Source organism: Equus asinus, chromosome 23 (assembly GCF_041296235.1).
Source record: "Equus asinus isolate D_3611 breed Donkey chromosome 23, EquAss-T2T_v2, whole genome shotgun sequence".
NCBI classification, from domain to species: domain Eukaryota; kingdom Metazoa; phylum Chordata; class Mammalia; order Perissodactyla; family Equidae; genus Equus; species Equus asinus.
The window spans coordinates 33,942,454-33,965,531 of record NC_091812.1 but is presented as its reverse complement, the minus strand read 5'-3'; the positions used below and the strand labels follow the sequence as shown (position 1 = coordinate 33,965,531).

The window sequence follows — 23,078 nt, the reverse complement described above, 5'->3', positions numbered from 1 at the left end:
TCTACTTTTTGGCTGTAATGAATAATGCTGCTGTGAACATTAGTGTACAAGTTTTTGTGGACATGTTTTCACTGGCTGTATGGCTAGGGGTGGAATTGCTGGGTTGTGTGGTAACTCTTTATTTAACATTTTGAGGACCTGTTTTTCGAAGTGGCTGTGTCGTTTTACATTCCCATCAGCAGTATATGCACGTTCTGATTTCTCTGCTCTTCGTCAACACTTACTATTGTCTGTCTTTTTGATCATAGATATCTTTATGGGTGTGAAGTGGGATCTCATTGTGGTTTGAATTTGATGTTGAACAGCTTTTCACGTGCTTGTTGGCCATTTGTGTATCTTCTTTGGAGAAGTGTCTGTTCAGATCCCTTGCCCATTTTTACATTGGATTATTTCTCTTTTTGTAACAAGTCCCTTATCAGGTATATGATTTGGGAGTAATTTCTTTCATTCTGTGGGTTATCTTTTTGCTTTTTTTGATGTCCTTTGAAGCACGAAAGTTTTTAATTTTGATGAAGTCTCGTTTATCTATTTTTTCTTTTGTTGCTGTACTGTCACATCTGAGGAGGCTGGTCTAGCCCAAGACCATGAAGATTTACTGCTCTATTTTTTTAAGAGTTTTATTGTTTGAGCTCTGCTTAGGTCTGTGATTCATTTTGAGTTAATTTTTGCATATGGTGTGAGGCGGTGGTCCAAGCTCATTCTTTTGCATGTGCATTTCCAGTTGTCCCAGCACCATTTGTTGAAAAGACTGTTCTTCCCTCATTGAGTTGTCTTGGAACCCTTGTTGAAAATTAGTTGACTCTAAGCATGGGGTTTATTCATCTAGCTTCTTTTTTTTTTTTTTTTTTTTAGGAAGATTAGTCCTGAGCTAACATCCACTGCCAATCCTCCTCTTTTTGCTGAGGAAGACTGGCCCAGAGCTAACATCCATGCCCATCTTCCTCCACTTTGTATGTGGGACGCCTGCCACAGCATGGCTTGCCAAGCGGTGCCATGTCCACACCCGGGATCCGAACTGGCGGACCCCGGGCCACCGAAGCAGAACATGTGCATTTAACCTCTGCGCCACCGGGCCAGCCCCCATCTAGCTTCTTAATCATACTGGTTCTGCTAGTTGTTCCACTTTCTGCTTTGGACATTTCTCTCTGAGACTACTGACTTGCTCTTCTAATTTGGACTTAATTGTTTTCTAGGCCTGCTGCACAGATGTCATCCCAATATTCCTTTTCTCTGTATTCTTGGATTAGAGCCACTGTTTCTTAGAGCTCGTGCATTCTTCTTCCTTGAATTCCTTTTTCATTTTGCCAAAGAACATTCTCAAATAATAATTTTTAGAAAGAATGTGAGAGAAGGGAACTGCCTTAGGGTTTGGATGTCTTCATGTGTCTTTGTTTTGCGCTCCCACTTGAATGATGGATTGGCTGGATAGAGAATTCTGGGTTCAAAATAACTCTCCTTCCAAGTTTTGAAGGCATTGCTTGATGACTTTGTCATGATGAGAAGCGCGATGCTGACCTGATTCTTGTTGCTTAATAGGCAACCTCTTTTTTTTCTATCTGGAAGCTTTTAGGATCTTTACTTTCGTATTTATAAAGTTTAATTTTCAAAAAGATAAAATCATGACTCACAGTTAAATGTAAAATGAACCTGTGTCATTAATGAGGGAAAACTGGTTCAAAGAGCCTTTGAGAAACTACGTACTTACAGGCAATGTTAAGAGAAGATTGCTGAGATAGATACAGAGCTGGTTGACATCCAGCAGGACTGGAAACTGTAACTTTGGAGGTTTTCTGTTCCATTGGACAGAACTTATTTTCATCTTTACTGAAAAAAACCTACAACTTAAACTCTGACTCTACAGAGTTGTAACATAGCCAAGTAAATAAAGAAATAAGTAAATAAAATATCCAGTAATCTCTTTTGCCTATTTCCAAGTTTCAGATTATTTTTCTGAGAGTCTTCTGAAATTACATGAGAATACGTCTAGATGTGGGTCATTTTCCTTTATCCTTTTTGAGTGTTTTTGTTCTTTGGGTATTTGAGCCCTTTTAAGTTGAAGAGATGTGTCTCTCTGCAATACTGAGCAGTTGTCTTTGTTATTCCTTTGATTATTTCTTTCCCTCCATTTACTCGCTCTTTCTAGAACATCTAATAATCATATGTCGTTCCTCTTGAATTGCACTTGTTTCTTAACTTTTCAGTCTCACGTTTTCTATTTATTTGTCTTTTTTATTTAGGTTGTGGATATTGAAATTGTTTTGTCCTGTCATTTTGTTGAAGTATTTATTTTGAGAATTATATAGTTTATGTTCAGAAACTCTTTTTTAATCTCTGATTTATCCTTTTTTTTTTTTGTAAGGTAGATTGTCCCTGAGCTACCATCTGTGGCAGTTTTCCTCTGTTTTGTGTGTGGGACACTTCCACAGCATGGCTTGATGTGTGGTGTGTAGGTCCACACCCGGGATCTGAACCTGCAAACCCTGGGCCGCCGAAGCAGAGGGCACAAACTTAACCACCACACCACGGGGCAGGCCCCTGATTTCTCCTTTTTCATAGCAGCTGTTCTTGTTTAATGTATGCTGTAATTTCCATCTCTTTGAAGATACCTATTAGGTACATTTTCTTTTCTATTCCGTGAGTAATCTATGTTTCTTTCTGGGAGTCAGTGGTTCTGGTTGACATCTTGGTCCTTCTTTTTTGTGCTGTTAGATTTTTGAGTGTCTGTTGATCCTTGATTGTTCATTCTAGTTATGACTAAAGAACTAAGTAGGTAATATTAGTAATGATACACACATAACTGGGATGCATGTATCAACACACTCATCCTATGAGGTGTTATTAGTGTCCTCATTCTGAGGAATCCAAGGCACAGAGAGGTTAAGTAATTTGCCCAGGGTCTCATAGCTAGGAGTAGCAGAGCTGGCATGTGATCTCAGGTGGTCTGTGTCTAGAGTTCACGCTCTTAATCACCCTCTTGCTTGTGTGGGTCTGTCTCTGGGTGCTCTGTGCAGCTGAGTGGCTTTGAGTGATGGGTAGGCCTTAGTTTGGGGTGTGCTGAAGAGAAGCAGGCAGATGACCCTGTTATGCCAAAAAAGGACACTCGATTTTGAACTGAACAGGCCACCACCAGACACCCTGTCCCCCAGGCAGATCATCCAGCTCTTTTAGAAAAGAGTTCACTAGTCTTAGCCGGTAGGCAAATGCTTCTTCTCCTTGTTGCTTCTGTCCCTGCAAAAGTCTCTTCAATATTTTTTCAAAGTTTTATTATGAAGATTCTCAAACTTATGGAAAAGTTGAGCAAATAACAGTGCATTCTCATCTACCCTCCACTTTCATTCAGTAGCTGTTAACATTTTGCCATTTTTGCTGTGTCTATACATAAGTAATATATTTTATGTTGAATGCTTTCAGAGTTTCAGACTTCATGGTACTTCACCTCAATTTGCTTTAGGAGGCGTCTCCTAAACAAAGACATCCTTCTACCTCGCTATAATAACATTATCATTACTAAGAGAATTATCAGTAATTTCCTAATGTCGTCTAATATTCAGCCCATATTTAAATTTCCATGATTATTCCCAAATGTCATGTAACTTTTTCTTAGTCAAAAAGCTTTTTACCTGAAGTATGATTTGTACACATTTCTGTATATATAAGTATACAGCTTGATGTATTATCAAGAAGTGAATACCCCTGTGTAACCTAGTTCTTTTTTTTTTTAATCTAGGCCCCAATCAAGTTTCAGTCGTTTGATTTGATTACTCTCTCTCTTTAGTCTTTTGGATTCTAGAATATTCTTTCTGCCACATTTTCCTCTTTTCCCAGGAATTGACTTTGTAAAGAGTTGAGTCCAGTTGGTTTATTTCTCCTCTTCCTCCCTCTCCTTTATCTTCTCCCCTCCCCATCCCCTTTCCTTTTCCTCCTCTTCTTTTCCTTCTCAACCCTCTCCTCTTCCATTTTCTCCTCCTCCTCTTCTTTCTTCTTTTGATTTAGAAATTTTCAAATATACTCCTAATCTCAGAGAAATACGACAGTCTCCTTGTGTCCATTGTCCATCCCAATAATCATCAACGCATGTTCCCACTTGTCTCATCTTTCCCCCTAACCATTTCTCTTCTCCTTTGCCATTGGATTGTTTTGAAATAAATCCCAGCTCTCACCACATTTCATCCTTAAATTTGTGTAAATATTTATAAAAGACGTGGCTTGGAGCTCAGCAATGGTTGTTGACTAAAGCATGAACACATGACCTCCCCGCGTAACAGCCACCCAGCATGGTGGCTGGGTTCTAGACGGAGCATCTTAGACGAGTGTTCTAAGAACCCAAGCTTCTTAGGATCTAGCCTTGGATGTCCCAAAATATTACTCCCGCTACCTTCTAGTGGTCAACCAAGTTCCTAAGGCCAGCTTAGAATCAAGGGGAGGGGAATTAGGAATTTGACTCTGCTTATTCTCCTCTTTTTTTTTTATTTTGCGATTCTTAAAAATTGTGGTAAGGGGCCGGCCCTGTGGCCGAGTGGTTAAGTTCACGTGCTCTGCTGCAGGCGGCCCAGTGTTTTGTCAGTTCGAATCCTGGGCATGGACATGGCACTGCTCATCGAGCCACACTGAGGTGGCGTCCCACATGCCACAACCAGAAGGATCCACAACTAAGAATATACAACTACGTACCTGGTGGCTTTGGGGAGAAAAAGGAAAAAAATAAAATCTTAAAAAAAAAAAAATTGTGGTAAGCGGGGTTGGCCCAGTGGCACAGCGGTTAAGTTTGCATGTTCTGCTTCGGTGGCCCAGGGTTCACTGGTTTGGATCCCAGGTGGAGACCTAACACCTCTTGGCAAGCCATACTGTGGTCGGCGTCCCACATATAAAGTAGAGGAAGATGGGCATGGATGTTAGCTCAGGGCCAGTCTTCCTCAGTGAAAAGAGGAGGATTGGTGGCAGATGTTAGCTCAGGGCTGATATTCCAAAAAAAAAAAAAATTTGTGGTAAGGGTCGGCTTGGTGGTGTAGTGGTTAAGTTTGTGCACTCTGCTTCAGTGGCCCAGGGTTCACAGGTTCAGATCCTAGGCTTGGACCTACATACCGCTTATCAAGCCATGCTGTGGTGGCGTCCCACGTACAAAATAGAGGAAGACTGGCACAGATGTTAGCTCAGGGACAATCTTCCTCACCAAAAAAAAAAATTGTGGTAAAATATACTTATTTCAAATTTTATCATTTAACCCTTTGAAAGTGTCCTATTCAATGGCATTAAGTACATTCACAACGCTATGCAACCATCACCACTCTCCGTTTCCAGACTTTTTCTTCATCCCAAACAGAAACTCTGTACCCATTCAACAATAACTCCCCATTCCTCCTCCCCCATTGATACTCGCCATTCTACTTTCTGTCTCTATGAATTTGACTACTCTAAGTACATTGGATAAGTGGAATCATACAGGTGTAGCCTTTTGTATCTGGCTCATTTCACTTAATATAATGTTTTCAAGGTTCATTCATGCTGTAGCATGTGTCAGTACTTCCTTCCTTTTTAAGGCCGGATAATATTCCATCGTATGTATTGGACTCCACCTCTTGATGTGAGAAACAGCCTGTGAGCCCAGAGAGGGAAGGACTTGATGGTGGCCATTCCTGGAGACTGTTGACTCTGGATAGCTTCTCAAGAGCTGTGACCTTCTTGCTGGGGAGTCATAAGATCTGACTCTAACTTGCTGAACATTGAGAAGCTAACAGCAGTGGAGAAGGAGCTAGAATCAGGCAAAGAATGAAAACTGGAGAAACACACAGGAAAGGAGGAAAGAGTAATGGATTAAAAAAAGTGAAGTCTCAAGAATCATAGATCTGCAGTGTTGTTAAACTTTCTGCTGCCTTTCTTGTCTTCAAATTCAAATTGACTTCTGCTGCCTTCTTCCCAAGGGGCATAGCAGAGCGCGGTCCCGACTCTTTGACCTCGTTCGAATAGCACATCTCATGTGTCACGTCATCCTCTGATTATTTCTCTTGAGACCCTCATTAGGCTGTTTTCCTTTTGGTCCTCAGCCACATTCTTGATGAGAACATGTTAAATTAGGGGTGGCAGAGCTGTCTAAGTTTGTACTGGGGAATAGTGGAAGCCAATACACACTGAAAGCATCGCCTTAGCTGCTACGCCTGATTCCTTGGGCCGTGGGGAAAGTCACTTTCCTGCGAAATGAGGGGCGATGTGCTGAAAGGGAGCCCTAGGAGGCCAGAGAAGGAAAAAGGACCCCAGATAAGGCAGAATTTCCTCTTCACAAGCAAGGAACCTTGAAAGTACCCCTGAGATTTGTACAATTTCACCAGGAATTAGCAACTCTTAGTGATAAGTGCTTTTAGCTTACCTTGAAGCTGTGTAACTTTGTGTCTTACTCTGGTGAGGAGAGGAAGGAGCCTTTCCTGTTGAAAAAGGAATTAGAAATAAATGTTATTAGTATATTTTAAACACTTTATAATAAGAAGATCTGGGGACAGCCATAATAACACTAGTAAACCTGACACTTAAACATCTTTGAGAACAAAGAGAGACAGCTGGTTCTGTTCACAGCAACGGGCCTGTGTTTGGCTTGTTGGCAAGGAGAACCAGTCTGGACGTTGGTAATATATCTGCCAAGCTTCTGGAAGAAGTTTAAAGGGTGTCAAGGGAGTGAAGCCCGGGAATAGGTTCTCTTGGGATCTAAGGATTAAAGGCGCCCAGGCCAACCAAGTCAGTGCATGTGTGAGCTCCCGAAGCAGGTTTAAAGCAGCAAGAGGCTGAGCTTTGTGAGTTGTTGTGATTTATTATGTTTTGTTGGTTGCCGTGGTGCTGCGTGGTCAATCAAAACATTCATTTTGCTGGACTAGTTCAGAAAGATTTTAGTTTGGTGTCTTGTCTTCAGTTGTTTTGTTCCAGCGCCGTTGTGTTGTGTTTGGATAACTTTGCTCATGATTCTAGATCTTCGTATTAAAGTGCTTTCCCAAACCGAATTAAAATTTTAAATGTTAAAAGTCAAATAAGCCGTTACCTTAACTGTCATGGATCCTATGACGTTCTTCTTATTACCCAGTGACTAATCAGTAGTTTGGAGCTTGGACTCCATGTCTCTGCAAACATAGAGGTTAAAATGTGGGTTGGATTCCCAGCCAGATCACACGATGTTCTTGTTCCAATGGGAAAATGGAACCTGAATTCTAAGGACTGAGTGCTTTGTTCTCCCACCCACGCACCAGTCATCCTCACTGCTTCTTCCTTTGTAACAAGGGGACAGGAATCTCAACCCTTCCCACCTTTTTTCCCCGGGAAGTGGTGGTGAGTTCCCCCCAGGAGCACTGGTGGTAGCCATTTTCACGCAAGCCATGGTAGTAAATCTGGTGTTTGCCTCTCAGGGCCTGTCTGTGTATGTTCCAGAATATTAGTAAGGATGCATGATACCTCCATGTAGTGTTTATCATAAAGAATCAATTTTCTTCCATTTGTTCATTGATGATTGATAGAATCACTCATTCATTCATTAAGTATTAATTATTTAATAATAATTTTATTATTAAAACCACCTATGTTTTTGTGTCCTTGGTTCAGATTTTCTGCCCCACTGGAGGAAAGGGTATTTTGTTTTTCATTTATTTTCAGCAGAATCAAAAGGCTGCATGTGGAAAAAAAGAAAGGCGTAGCAATTAAATGAGAACCAGTGATATTTTCTTGGGAAATTAAAAGATGAATGAGTGTGAAAGAAAAAGATTCTGAGGCAGTGTTTGTATTAAATTTTTCTTTTAAATTAAAAGTTTTTGAGAAGTTTCTCCTCATGAGGAAAGAATTTGGTGAGCTTTTGATGCTTTAAATAGAAAAAAATACACACACACAAATTCACTAATCCCATTCGTGAGGGCTCTGTCCTCATGACCTGATCATCTCCCACAGGCCCCACTTCCTAATACCGTGGCTTTGGGGGTTAGGATTTCACCATAGGAATTTTGGGAGGACACAAACATTCAGACCATAGCATTGAGTTTTATTCCATTTATGAGTCTACCACAATTTGTTCATCCAGTCTCCTATTCTTGGACATTTCAGTTGGTTCCAGGTTTTAACTATTATGAACCAGTTGCTATGAGCATTGTTGTACGTGTGTTTTTGTGGATATATGCATTAGTTGGTCTAGCGTATATGCCTAAAAGTGAATTGCTGAGTCATAGGATACTATACGTTTAACTTTATTAGAAACTGCCAATAGTTTTCCATAGTGGTTGTACCATTTTCTAATTGCTTCCTAGACTCTCAGTCCTGTTTTTCGACTCGCTTTCATTTTCAGAGGTACCTCGTGCCACCCACTGTGAACATTTGGAGATTCTGAGGAGTGCATCCTGTTGAGTTTTGGCTTTCCTCATTGCCATTGGAGGTTTTCTCAGGGCCACTCAGCCAACTCTCACTTGCCTGTAGACTTTCTAGCTTCTCAAATTTTGTCACTATTTTCCTGTTCTCTCCGTTTTTGTGGATTTCTGCATTTAAAATTTTCCCTTTACTGCCATTTTAATGGGTTTTCAGGAATTAGTAGAAGTAAATGCTTACGTTCAATTCACTGTTTTAAACCTATTCATTTTTAAACTCCTCTACCTTCGCATAATCACTGGAACTATTCATTCATTTAAACATGCATAGGTTGAGTTTGAGTTGCATCTTGAGCTTGGAACAGTAGGGAAGTAAGAAGCAAAATAAAATTCCTTAGGCAAGAGGAAAAGGTCAACCTATTTAGAGAATGAAATCTTGTGTCAAAAAAGACACTCAACAATACCAAGCTGTGACGGGCATAATTATTTAATGATGTTATGTGATGGGGATTATGAGGGACTTTTAGGAGCTAAGAATAGGCAAATTGAAGGTGATGTTGCTTCTTGATAGTCTCAGCTTCCCCGAACATTCTTTCAGTGGGTCAATTACTTGAGACCTGGAAAGAACCTGGGGCACAATTGCAAGAGATCAGAGTCGAGGTGAATTCCCAATACCGAATTGGAAAGTATAATACCTTTTGCATCAAGCCACCTGGTATCATAAAATATATCACCTGGTATCATTAAAGTATCATAAAATACTCATGATTCAAGTTAGTAACAATAAAACCCAAAGCACAAAAGGCTTAACGCCTGTGGCCAGTCCTTGTGAGAGGACCGGCTCTTTGGATCTTAGATTCTGCATCTTACCCTTGAATGGATGGATTTTGTGTCCTTCCATTAAAAGCCACAGGCTGCAGTGGGGCAAGCCCTCAACTTTTTGGGTGCCATTGTCTTTCATGTCTAAAATACGAGTTCAGAAGCACAATTCTCCATCAACTCAGGCTTTTCTGTTTCTTGAGAGGAAATCCCAGTGATAAATTGGCTTCCTTGGGATTCAGGAACCGTAATCCATGGTATTCACTTCACCGAGCAAGTGATGATTCATTTGAAGTGAGAACAATAGGAACTAGGCTTAAAGAACAGAAAAAATTGACGTTAGATATAAGGAAAAATTTTATTGAGAAATTGTATCGGTCAAGGTCCCAGCAGGACACAGATGACGCAATAAAATTGTAATTTGATGAGAGGTTGATAAAGAGCCTGTTCACAAAGGTGTGTGCAAGAGTAGGGAACAGTGAAGCTGTTGCTGTTCCCTAGGCCTGATGGGAGAGGAGGGAGCCATGGCCAGAATCTGGACTGTCCGGAGGTCCCCTTGAGAGGACCTGTAGCTTTCCACTGAGGGACACAGCCAGCCTGAGGCTGCAGAGAAGGAACCAGGAGAATAAGAACCCCACCCTCACTCTCCTCCCTCCCTCAGGTCTTCTGCTAGGGCTCCCCATTGGCTGAACTTAACTAGAGACCAGAGGGCAAAGCAGCCCCATTGATACAGTCTTCATAGGTCAGCTTCCTGGGAAGAGAGCGGAGTGGAGAGAGTGGAGAGGGGATCTGGAGGGGCAGACGGCAGACATCCCACACACGCGTGTCAATGGTTAGCACGGAGTGAGTTCCTAACGTGGGCTCCAGAAAGAATTCTTTTTGGAGAAGCTTTGGAAAGAATATACCTGCAGATTATTCTTACATTTGGGGTATCCCTTCCAGCTGCCATAAATTCAGGTGTGTCACAAGCCTAAGAACAAAATGCTGGTACCAGACCTAGTGAAATTCATTTTGTGACATTCACTTTGTAATAACAAGCTGCTCCCTCCCAAAAGAAATACCTATCATTAAAAATAATGCAACTGTTTATGTAGCATTTTGTGGTTTACAAAGGGACTTTCGTTGATATCGTTTGGTGTGGTTCTCTCAATAACCTTCCGAGGTAGGAGGGAAGATAGAGGCGTTTAACAGAGGAGAAGGGTGAGTCTCCCAGAGGTTGCCTGTGATATCATGGCAAACAAGTGGGAAAGCCTGAATTTGAACCAGTGTCCTGATTTCAAATTCAGGTGCTTTCCACAAAGAGAAAGTCAAATCACCTGCAATGATTTTTTTAAGAGAAGAATGATGACAATATAAGAAATATAAGAAATTCTTCCCCTTTCCAGATATAGTTAAGTGGGCTTTGTGACTAGGATGTCCTTCATTAGTAGCTGATGGTTTCCTGTATTCTATTTGGGGGGATGCCATCTAGCGATGATTGGGATGAAGATTTGGGTCTTGGAAGTCATGCCATTGTAACTAGGTTAAAGCCAGAGGGGTCCATTCTGAAGGTCCCTTAAATCCTAAGAGGGTCCCTTTTTAAGTCCATTATTTTGTACCCATGAACCTCATCCAACCTCTGAAGGAGGTACGCTTGGCATCCTAATAGCCTCCGTGTCTGATATGTACCACAGTGGTCTACACTAGAGTAACTCAGGTGACCATTTGGCCAGTAAGTTTGGCCAGAGTTTTAGTAACAGGAATAAAAAAGCCACGTGCAGGAATAAATTTGGTGAAGAGTCTATGGCGATTTTTGCCTGTGTGTCTTGGCCGTGGTCCTCATTCTGGGGTTGACAGGGGTGGCATTCTGGTGGCTTGACTTTGACTTCTCATTGGCAGCCCTTCTGGTGCAGGAGAGAAGCCCAGTCTGCCAGGCACTGAACCCCTGGGGCATTCTCTCATCTTGTTGTTTGTCGTTCTGACATTTTAGAAGTAGCCCCAGTCATTGTATGATCTCACACTCCTGTCTTGGCAGCTGGATTCAGGCTTTTCTTTCTCACTTAAAAAAAAAAAAAATAGGGCAAGTATAATTTACATAAGTCCCAGGTTGAAAGTGTTCAGTTGGCCAAGTTTTGACAATTGTATACACCCCTGTAGCCAATATCCAAGACAAGGTAATAGAACATTTTTATTCTGTTAGAATAGAACTCCAGAAAACTCACTCATGTCTCTTCCCAGTCAATCCCCTCACTTCACGCCTCCTCCCCCCAAAACAGGCAGCCACTCTTCTGATTTCTGTCACCGGGATTACTCTGCCTATTCTTGACCTTCACGTAAGTGTAAGCATACGGTATCTGGCTTTCGCTCGGTGTAGTGTCTTTGAACTTCATGTTGTTGTCGTGTATCAGTGGTTTGTTCCCTTTTATTGTTGGAAGTGTTCCACTGTTTGAAAATACCACAGTTTGTTTATTCTCCTGTTGTTGGACATTTGAGTTCTTTTCATTTTTGGTCTGATAGGAAGAAAGCTGCTGTAAACATTCTTCTGTGTCCTTTGTGGGCAATGGCGCTTCCATCTCTGGGTCTCTTCCGAGGAGTGGAATTGAAGGTCATAGGGTTGTTGTATATTCACATCTTTAGCAGTTTTTTAAATAAAAATTTTATTTTAGAATAGTTTTAAATTTATAGAAATACTGCAAAGATAGTACAGAGAGGTCCTGGATACCCTTCACCCAGTTTCCCCTATCATTGACACCTTACATTAGTAGGGAACATTTCTCACAATTAATGAAATGATATTGATATATTATTATCAACTAAAGTCTATACTCTTCAGATTTCCTTAGTTTTTACTAATGTCCTTTTTCTGTCCATGACACCCTTCTAGGACACCACATTACATTTAGTTGTCGTGTCTCCTTTGGCTCCTCTTGACAGTTTCTGAGACTTTCCTTGTTTTTGATGACCGTGCCCGTTTTGAGGAGTCCTTGTCAGATATTTTGTAGCATGCAGCTCTAGGATTGTCTGATGTTTTTCTCATGATTAGACTGAGGTTATTATGGGTTTTGGGGAGGAGGACCACAGAGTAAAGTGCCGTTTTCATCACATCATATCAAGGGTATGTGCCATCAACATGACTTATCACTGATGTTAACCTTGGTCACCTGGTTGATGCTGTGTGTGTCAGGTCTCTCCACTGGAGAGTTACCCCCTTCCCCTTTCCATACCGCAGTCTTTGGGAGGAAGTCACTTGTGCCACCTACACTTAAGAATAGGGAGTTGAAGGCAGAGTATTTCCATAAATTATTTGGAATTCTTCTGCATGAGAGATTTATATTTAATTTTTAAGAAACTGACAGTCTTCTTAAGTGGTGGTACCATTTTATACTTGGAAAAGCAACGCCTGAGAGTCCATGTGCTCTGCATCCTCACCGGCTCCTGCTGCTGTCAGTCTTTCTGATTTTAACCATCCTAGTTTGTGTGAAGTGGTATCTCACTGTGGTTTTAATTGGCATTCATGATGACTGATGATGTTGAGCACCTCTTGCTGTGCTTTTTGTCCATTTCTGTATCTTCTTTTGTGAAATATCTGTTTGAGTCTTCTGCCCAATTTTTTTGTTTGGGCTATTTGTCTTTTTATTATTGAATTGAGCAGCTATTTATATATTCTGGATAAAGGTTCTTCATTCAATATATGCACAAAATATTTTCTCCCAGTCTCTGGCTTGCCTATTAATTTTCTTAACAGTGTTTGTTTGTTTTTTTTGGTAAGGAAGATTGGCCCTGAGCTAACACCTGTTGCCAATCCTCCTCTTTTTGCTTGAGGAAGATTGTCCCTGAGCTAATGCCTGTGCCAGTCTTCCTCCGTTTTGTATGTGGGACGCTGCCACGGCATGGTTGGGTAAGTGGTGTAGGTCCACGCCCAGCATCCCAACCCACGAACTCCAGGCCACTGGAGCAGAGCACACCAAACTTAACCACTATGCCACTGGGCCAGCCCCTTTACAATGTCTTTTATTTTTTTATTTTTATTTATTGATTTATTTTTTGAGGCAGATTAGCCCTGAGCTAACTACTGCCAATCCTCCTCTTTTTGCTGAGGAAGGCTGACCCTGAGCTAACATCCATGCCCATCTTCCTCCACTTTATACCTGGGATGCCTACCACAGCATGGTGTGCCACGCAGTGCCATGTCCGCACCCGGGATCTGAACCAGCAAACCTCCGGCCGCTGAGAAGCAGAACGTGCGAACTTAACTGCTGTGCCGCTGGGCCAGCCCCTACAATGTCTTTTAATGAGCTGGATTTAAGATTTTAATGAAGAGATTTGGGCACCGTGTTGGGAGTGATGGACCCTCACCCATTCTATATCTGATGCTACTAATTGTTAGTTGTGAAGTTCAGTGGTGTGCTGGTGGGCATAAGGATTCTAATCATGCTTTCTTTTCAAGGCATCTGATATTGCCTTAGAAGAAAATTTCCAAAGGGTAGTTCAAGACTTCCCCATAGTAACAATAATTGTGTTGCTATGTGTGAAGATTCCAGATATTTTAGATCTCTTTGAGTAGCAACAGCCAGTGCACAGAAGAAGCCCATGTAAGAGACCATGTTCTATCCTTTGCCAATTCTGCTTTCTAGTTTTCCAAGAAGCTTTGGCATGACCATGAATGACACAGAGTAAGAGGGGCAGGTGCTGTATGCTGCTCAAGTGAAGTCCTATAGACTCTGAGGAATCTAGCCTGGGGACCAGGAGCAGCAGCTGCTGCGAGCATTTTCCCAAGGATCTGATGACCGGGTGTAGAGTCCTTTTACAGATTAACAAAAAGGGAGAGAGGCAGAAGCCAGACTCCTCCTGGAGAGGAAGCAAGATTCCTCTTTGGAAAAGGGCATCATGTGATTATTAAATATTGAGTCATATCATGGTTCTGGGGAGATGCTGCCAAGCTTGACTTAGAATACCAATAATAAAGAATGAGTTTTCTCTATTAGACTCCACATGTTAACTCGTTTGCCTGCCGATTCTGACATCTCAGCTGCCTGAAATGATGCTTGTTTCTAACACTGGCAGTCGTTAGCTCCAATCTTTTATATTTGCTTTCGTATTTGTGATAATGTTTGATGTTGATCGTAATCATAGTTTTCAAGTTGAAAAGCCTTTGGAGTCTCAAATTTGAGCTAATACTGAATATTGGCTTCTTAGTTGATTTCCGTCAGTTCTTAATTATTTAGGGTAATATTTGTAATTTTTAACTTTGCAGAAAAGTGCATGGAAGATCCTGATACACTTTTTCTTTAGTACCTAAACTGTTCAGAACTGACAAAAGACTCCTCTATTTTCACTTGTAAACTGTGATTTCTGGCTAATAATGGCTCTGAGCTCCTTGTTTTCCCTGGGTTCTGCTTATATTCTAGAATTCTCCATTTGTCTACTTACCATTGATCCTGCAGAACTCGGAAACAATAACAATGGCTCAAGGAGGAACTAGTCGTATCTTAATGTAACGTACAGATAAAAGTTAAAGAAGTCAGAACACCCTTGTTCACAAAAAGGAAAGAAAATAGGGGCTTGAAATTATTGAGAAGACTTGAGAGTCAAAGGCATCCTCAGCACAATTTTAACAGTTCTAAAATATGAAAAAAAAGTTTGTACATTAAAAATACGGTTCTGATTTTTTTAAAGAAAGTTTCCTCTAGGGTGAGAATATGAGTTTTTATTGAGATGAAACTCTGAATTCAGCTGTCGTCTTTTTCTAACTACCTATTTTCTCGCCATTTCAGGTGAACCTCTTCGTGCTGCTCTCTGTGGTGTGCGTCCTCTTAAATCTAGCTGGATTTATCCTAGGCTGCCAAGGGGCCCAGTTTGTGTCCAGCGTGCCCAGGTGTGATCTGGTAAGCAGTCTTCAAACATCGTTGTGTGTCTGGGCCGACGCTGGCCCGTCTAGCTTTCTTGTGCTGCCAGCACTAGGCGACAGTCCTAAAGTGAAACCTGAAGTTGGTAAAAGGAAAGCTGCCTGCTGATTCTTTTAGTCAGGCTGTCAATTATTTTTTCCAAAGCAGGGACCAGCCAGCATAACCCCAGTAATGTAATGCATCATTAGTTAGTGAAAGGATGGATCCGGTGTCCACGATCAATATCTGTCTGCTCTCATCTAAAGAGGGAAAATGGATATGATCAGAGTACAGGTCAGCCGTCCTTTAGCCAAAACCTTTGCAGCCGGTGTGTTTCCGCATTCAGAGGTTTTCCTTTAGAAAGATAAATGTGACACATACACTACTTATTCAGTGGCACTGTCAGAGTACAATCTGAGACTTTCGGTTTTCAGAGCTTTTTGGGTTTCAGAATTGTGACTAAGACGTTGCGGACCTGTACCATCTCTGAGTTAAAAAAATTTTTTTTAATTGTGGTAGACTACATGTAACATAAAATTTACCATCTTAGTCTTTCAATAGTGTTGAGTACGTTCACACTGTTTTGCAACCAATCTCCAGAACGCTTTTCATCTTGCAAAACTGAAACTCCGTACCCGTTAAACAGCATCTCTCCATCCCCTCCTCCTCCAGCCCCTGGCACCCACCATTCTACCTTCTGACTCTGAACTTCACTGCTCTAGCTTCCTGATACAGGTGGAATGAGACAGTGTGTCTTTTTGTGACTGGCTTATTTCGCTTAGCATAATGTCCTCAACATGTCCACGTGTTACAGTGTGTCGGAATTTCCTCCCTTTTCTAGGCTGAATGATATTCCATTGTATGTATATGACACATTTTGTTTACCCACTCATTCATCGAAGGACTCTTGGGTATTGTGGCTAATGCTGCCATAAAAATGACTTTACAGATATCCGAGACCTTGCTTTCAATTCTTTTGGGTATATACCCAATTTCCGGCCATCTTTGTACTTTTTAAAAGCACTTCTCCATGGCAAATATCTCCCTGTGACACAAAGCAAAAGAAATGGACTCTTTAGAAGTTATAGTAAAACATCTATTTGGAACTTGGTTACAGAGCAGTCTCATCGTTTCAAAACCAGCGGGATGCAAGCAAAGAAGGCTGTCACATTTCTCATAACGCTGTGGAAAGCCCTTGTGGTGACCTTCCCAACAGGAAAACTCCCCAGGGACGCCCTAAAAACCTGTTGGTCTCTCTTAACAGTCCTTTACAATATTTTTTATTTTTTGATCAAGCCATTCCATTGCTTAATAACCTTAAGGTATGGAATCACAGGCTTCCAACCTTTTCTGGTTTTTAAGGCTCTCTGAGATGTGCCCTCATCCTGCCCTCTCACCACAGCTGCTCACACTCCCTGTCATTGAGCTCCAGCCTGCACATTGGTACTAGGCTCCTGCCCTACTTTCTTATTTCTAACGATGCCATCTCTCCTCCCAGAATCCCCTCTCCCTTACTTCCCTGCTCATCCAAATGATACCAGTCTTTTAAAGCCCTAGTCAAAGATTATCTCCTTCAGGAAACAGTCCCTGATCCCCAGAGAAGATCGTCTTCCAGAATATCCTCTCTGCACATCTCTTAGGCATTTATCCTTTTCCTTTTGGGGCTAAAGATATTCGTACACCTGTTTTCTCTCTTCTTCTGGGGCAAGAAAAAAATTTTGAACAAAGCTGGGTTTTCCAATAACTAATCACACAGCAAATAAGAAAGGGGCAAAGAAAAAAGATACAGGCTGGAGGGGAAAAGTCCTGATACATTGAAAGACCATTTGGCAAAACTGCAGCATCTGCTATATGTAGGACACTGGGCTAGAGGCTGGAGTGAGTAGAAAGAAGAGTCACCATTGTTTCTGACCTGGAACTTGACTGCGTAGCAAGAGGAGGAGGGTGAGCTGGCAAATGCTTGCTCAGTATTTGTGGAGGGAATGAATAAACGCCCAACTGCAAAGCATGGTAGACTCTGATTGCGTCAGAGTGAGACCCAGTACTCCGGGGGTGCAAAATGAGAAGGGCTTCTGTCCATGGGAAGATGGGGAAAGGCCACCTGGAATATAGGTATTTGAGATGGACCTTGAACAATGAATAAATAAAGGGAGTGGGTAGAAACCAAGAGAGGAGAGGATTCCAAGGGCAGTGGTCAGAAGTCAGCTTAACGGTTAGATCATTGATGGCTCTGGAGAAAACAGTAGCCAGATTGCAAGGGGTAAAGGTATATAGTTGACTTTCCTGAGAAATTCTGTGCTTCTCTACCCTGGCTTCCCATTAGAATCACCCAGGGTAACTTTTTAAAGAATACCCAAACTTGGGCCCCATACCTAGAGATTCTCAGTTGCCCTGGAGTGGGGGCCTGGGCATCAGTATTTTTTTAAGCTTTTAAGTGTATTTTTAATTAAACTTTTTCCCGCCACAAAACCAACGCTGTAATTATTTCTGATTATGTAATTGTAAAAATTTGGACAAGCCATAAAAATATAGGACAGAACATAAAAGTCATTTGAAAACTCGCTGAGATAGTACGGTTAACCATTTGACTATTTTGGGGCACATCTCTTATGCATAAAAGTGCACATAATTTTCCATCAGCAGGACCATATCATAATTGCTGTTTTCATTAGGGAGGCTACTTGACAAATGAAGACCTTCTAGGGGACGAGATGCTCTCCTCTCCTCTTTCCCTCTCCACCCACATCAGTCACCCCAAATTCATGGTAACAAGCTGGGGAGTTTCCATTCATGTTTCATGCTCATATAATCTTACGTAAATCTGTGTGGGGTAGGGTTATTCATGATTTATGTCTCTAAAATGAAGTGTATTGGATCATTTCCCTGCATATTCTTTTTCTCACTTAAAGGTATGTTAGATATAGATCTAACACTTTTTTTCCTTTAACAGGTTAATTCTCTATTGTTGTCTGTTGGATTTGGGTTTTGACCAATAGAAACAACGCTGCCAGAAGACCATTCTGCACAACCCGTGAGGGCTGTTACCTAAGTGGAGTAGGCTCCCAGGACAGGGATTATTCTTCTGTTTGTCTTCTTTTTTATTACACATTCAGCCATTTGATGACTCTATCCATTTTTTTAAAAAATTGAGGTAAAATGTGCAAACAGTGAAATGCACAAGTCGTAAGTGTGCAGTTCATTGAGTTTTGACCAATGGATACATTCATATTGACAAATGTGTACACGTGTATACACCCCAAACAAGATCCAGAACATTTTCATCACTCTAGAAAGTTCTTTCTTATCTTCTTTCAAGCAATCTCTACTCTCTTATTTGAAATCACTGCTCCAGTTTCTTTCACCATAGATTAGGTCTGCCTGTTCTGGAACTTCATGTAAATGGAGTCGTATGTTATGTACTTTTTGTATCTGACTTATTTTGCTCTGCATAATGTTTTTGAGATTCATCCATGTTTTTGTGTTGTATCAGTTGTTTGCTCTTTTTTTTTTTTTTTTACAAAGCAATATTTCATTGTATAAAAATATCATAGTTTGTTTTATCCGTTCTCCTGTTGATGGACATCTGGGTTGTTTCCAGTTTGGGATATTATGAACAAAGCTATTGTGAACATTTTGTTTAGTGGATTTTTTTTGTGTGTGTGGGCCTGTTTTCATTTTTCTTAAGTAAACACATAGGCGTGGAATTGCTGGGTCATGTGGTAAATGTATGTCTAACTTTGTAAGAAACTGCTGAACCATTTTCCAGAGTGGTTGACAAATAAGTATTTTTAATTTAAAGTGGATAGCTAGTTCCTTTGTTAAAGGGCTTCAACTCACATTTCTACCAGGGACCCTCCACTGGCAACAAATGTTCCTCTCTCCATAATTTTTTGCCCGTCTGATGGGGCTAACGTGAGATCTCATGGTTACTTTAATTTTCAGTTCCCTGTTTGCTAAAGATAGCATTGCCATTTTTGAAAACTCCCTGGAACATTCTAGTGTGCAGCTTGGGTTGAGAACCCCAATACTGGATGATGAATGGGAGGAAGGAGAGGATCTGAGAGCTGCAGGTCAGGGTCTCGAGGCGAAGGGTGGATGTTTTCCATTTAGGATTGGGGAGGCTTGAACAGGTTGTAGCAGATGGTTAGAGAGATTGAAGAGAAATTACAGTAAGTTTTCAGAAATATTGGGCAGAGATGGGATTAAGAAGGGAGGTAAAGAATCGGGAATTGGAAGAACAAGGAACGCAAAACACACAGTGGCCTAGAACCATTCTGTCCAGAGCCTCAGAGCATCCCTGTGTCAGCTGCGCACGGTATTTGAAATTCATTAGCATTTGCAAATAGTTAAACTTTCAAGTAGTCTTGTTTAAAGGGATTAACCATCACCCGTCTGGAAAATTTTGCCGTCCACACTGGCTTACGCCAGAGTTTCCACATAGCTGGGATTGCCGTATATTTCCATATATTTGGATGTTGTGTGAATAATGCAGCCACGTGTGTGCCGCCCACACAGGCCTGGTTTCTCCCTTAACTGAATGTCTTGTATCAAGACTGGACTTGTGTGGGAAGGGAGTACGTTGTAAGATGACACCTGGTATTGCCCGAAGGAGGTAGAATCCTCCGGAAAGATCTTGAGGCTTACACAAGTACAAGACATAGAAATTGCACTGCATCCTGTTGAAGGAAGCGAGCCTGGTTCCTGTTTGGGGAGGAGAGGGCCTTGTGTACAGGAGCAGAGTAGAGGCTGATGCATCGTCTCCATTAGCTGCTCATTCTACTAAATAGTGCTGTTAGTATGAAAACAGGAAGTTCTCAGTAGGAGACTTTGAAGAAGCCCAGTGGGAGTCATATTTACCTGCTGGATTTAGCCCAGTGTAAGGACACTTATTAATTATGGAAGAGAGGCCAAGGGAAAGCCACTGAGCCCTGAGAGGAAAGGAAAGTTCCACCTGCCGAGACCTTGCCTAGAGAGATCCTGTCTGCGTGGCCACAGTGGTTCTTCTTTAGAAGGCAAGAATCTAGCGTGGCTATTAGCAGCAGGATGTGTCTTCAAATGTGAGACAATGGAAGAAAAATTCAAATACAGTCAGCCTCGTGCCTTTGTGTGTGTGTGCTGGGGGGCACAGTTGTGGATGTGGGTGTGGGGCGTAGCTGAGATCACGATTTCCATGGACAAACCAGGACAGGACAGAAACCAAGTGGGAATGAACTGATAGATTATGGAGCCCATCGAGGTCACTCTAGTTGTAATTCTTTGTGTCAGAGGCAGAATTTATATCAGAATCTGGGCATCCGTGTTTGAGATAAGAATGCATCCCTTTCAATGTGGTTTAAGGACAAGGAATAAAAAATGTTACGACTCCATGGCATTCTGGAAAAGGCAAAACTAACCTATGTGGGGAAAAAGTCAAAACAGTTGTTGCCTCTAGAAGAGTGGGGGCAGAGATTGACGTGAAGGGGCGTGAGGGAGTTTCCTCCTGTGATGGTCTTGTTCTGTGTGTTGATAAAGGTTCGGGTTATACAGGTGTACGCGCTGCTCAATATTCCTTGAACGTATGCTTAAGATTTGTGTATGTAAATTTTTGTATGTGTATGTAAACTTCACCTCAAAAGAAAGAGAAATACAAACCAAAAAATGTTGTGCAATGCCTACTGAAATTTTTCCCCTTAGCTTCCTAGTCAACTTGTATTATAAGGAACTAAGTTTTCTGGTAATTTGGAAAAATACCATGAAATTTATTACTATGACTAAAGGGTAAGAATCTTAATTCAGTAAGAAAAAAACCTTTTTTTTTTCTGTTTAGTAAGCAAAACATTGTATATGTTCAGTCATTCTTAAAGATTCCTTGAACATTTTGCAGCTAGTGAAGTCAGAGCTGCCTGATGAATTTGACAATTATGAAAGAGGTGTGGCCTTTCCTTTTAGCCAAAAGAAATTAGCCAACTTCAACAGCTCAAGCAGCAGAGCAAGTAAGAATGAGCCTCCACCCCCAATTATGGGTCATCTTAGCCAAAATCAGATGTTACATATTTTTACAACCCAATTCAAGGGAAACTTAGAAGAGTGACCAAAAGTTTGCAAAACATCTCACTAAACATATATGAGATTACTCATCAGTGATTTATCACGGGAAAACACTGAAGATGTGAATTAAGAATTAAGCCTACGTAGCTTAGGGCTACTGTTCTCCAAGTAGACGTTGTGCTTCTTACAGGCGGGGGGTAGACTGAACTTCCAGGCTCTCTTAGAGCTCAGTGGGGCCATATGATTTGCTTTGTCAATGAAATGTGAGCTGAAGCGATGAGCGTCATTTCCAAGAGAAAGATTTAAGGTAGGGTTCCCAGAGTTAGCAAATAAAAACACAGGACATCCAATTAAATTTGAGTTTCAAATAAACAGCTAATAGTATTTTTTTTTTTACTATAAATATCTCATGCAATATTTGGGACATATTTATACTAACAAAAATGATCTCTTGTTTTTCTGAATTCAAATTCAACCAGGTGTCCTGCATTCTATCTGGCAACCCTACTTTAAGTGCCAATGTGCAGTTCATCCTGTGCTCTCCATCCCTGAGCACAGTGATCATCAGTCCTGAGATGGTGGATGCTCCATCACCCTGGGTCCCTAAGGGAATATGATGAGCAGAGTCTCCTGCTGACCTGCAGTGGATGTGTAGTGTATTCGAGCAATAACCTTGGTTGGTTAAGCCACTGAAATTTGGGGGCTGGTTGTTACCACAGCATAGCCTATCCTATCCTGACCGATACAGACATGCCTGACGCTGAACCCTGCCATATCTCATTCTGTAGGATTGCTGCTCTATGGTGTAGCCTGTGTGTTTTTCTTACTAATTAAATTATTGTTCTGCCTTTTCTCCCTTAAGGTGGACTTAGGTGAAGGCAAGATTTGCTTCTGTTGTGAAGAGTTCCAACCAGCCAAATGCACAGACAAAGAAAATGCCTTGAAGCTCTTTCCAGTTCAGCCTTGTAGCGCCGTTCACCTTCTACTTAAGGTACCGCGAATGGAAATACACCACAGAGCTCCCGAGGAAGGCAAAGTTACCCGACAGCTTCCTGCTATGTTACCTCCGCCAGCAATTACACTGCTGAAAGGATATGAGCAACCCCTCATCACTGACCCAGAGACAGAATGGAGTGCAGAAAGAACCACAGATTATTGGCTGTCTCTTAAATTATGTATGGATAGCTTTCTTTGTGTCCAAGAATTATAGTAAAAAAGACTACGGGAGCCTAAATATATATATGTATGTATGTGGTACACACATATGCATCCATACACATGTCATGTAGCTGCACATACATAAGGTGGCCTTAGCAACACCTTTCGATGGCATGCCATTCATCATTGTTCTGATGCTCCTTTGTTGGCTTAAATGAGTCCTGTGGGCTGTTGCGTGCTGCTGCTCTATGACACACAGAATAGGGAGACATACTGGCCCGAAAATACAAGAGAAATTCAAGCACATTACCTCTTATGTAAGAGGCAGCACTATGATAAGCGAAGGAGATTAAGAACAAATGATCCCAGTTGAAGAGAAATGCAAAATTCGCCTTTATTAGGGAATTGGATAAAAACTGTGTGCTGACTGAAGGCCCATTAGCCCAGTTGGTGAACCCGGAGGTAGGAGCTTTTGGGTGGCCCACCACTCACCGCCCTCTTTAGATCTTTGTCTCGGGTTTATTTTTTTGTGGGGAAGAGGAATCTCTAAGCAAAGAGAGAAGCTGCCAGTTCTCCGGGTTATGTAGGATGTAAAAATGGCCTTCTTTCTTTGGCTTTTGGATTTTTGGTGGCTGAGTCACCCGCAAACTCTCTGAGCCAGGAGTTAGCTTGGGGAAAGCCCCGCTGAGGAGCCAGGACTGTGGCAACAGAAACTTTTGGAATTGCCATTGCTGCTATTTTGAGACGTGTGTTTAGAGGAGAGAAGCCCCATTTACACTCGGCCGGCCTGCCCCCTGCACCGTCCTAGTTGGGTGCCTTGGGCAGCTCTGCCAATTGCTCCTGAAATAGAATCAGTGGCCACAAATTAAGCAGCGTGCCATCCTGGTGG

General features: G+C 41.6%; 1 protein-coding gene across 3 annotated transcripts in view; it reads left to right on the top strand.

Annotated features, from left to right (window-relative positions):
- The window catches only part of ENTREP1 (endosomal transmembrane epsin interactor 1), a 62,213-nt gene that overhangs the window by 22,924 nt on the left and 16,211 nt on the right, over positions 1-23,078 (top strand). For all 3 annotated transcript variants that reach the window (XM_014845987.3, XM_070495549.1, XM_070495550.1), the window contains 2 exons: positions 14,894-15,004; positions 21,894-22,022. In XM_014845987.3, coding sequence (XP_014701473.3) covers positions 14,894-15,004; positions 21,894-22,022 — 240 coding nt within the window. The remainder of the gene's footprint in view (positions 1-14,893; positions 15,005-21,893; positions 22,023-23,078) is intronic.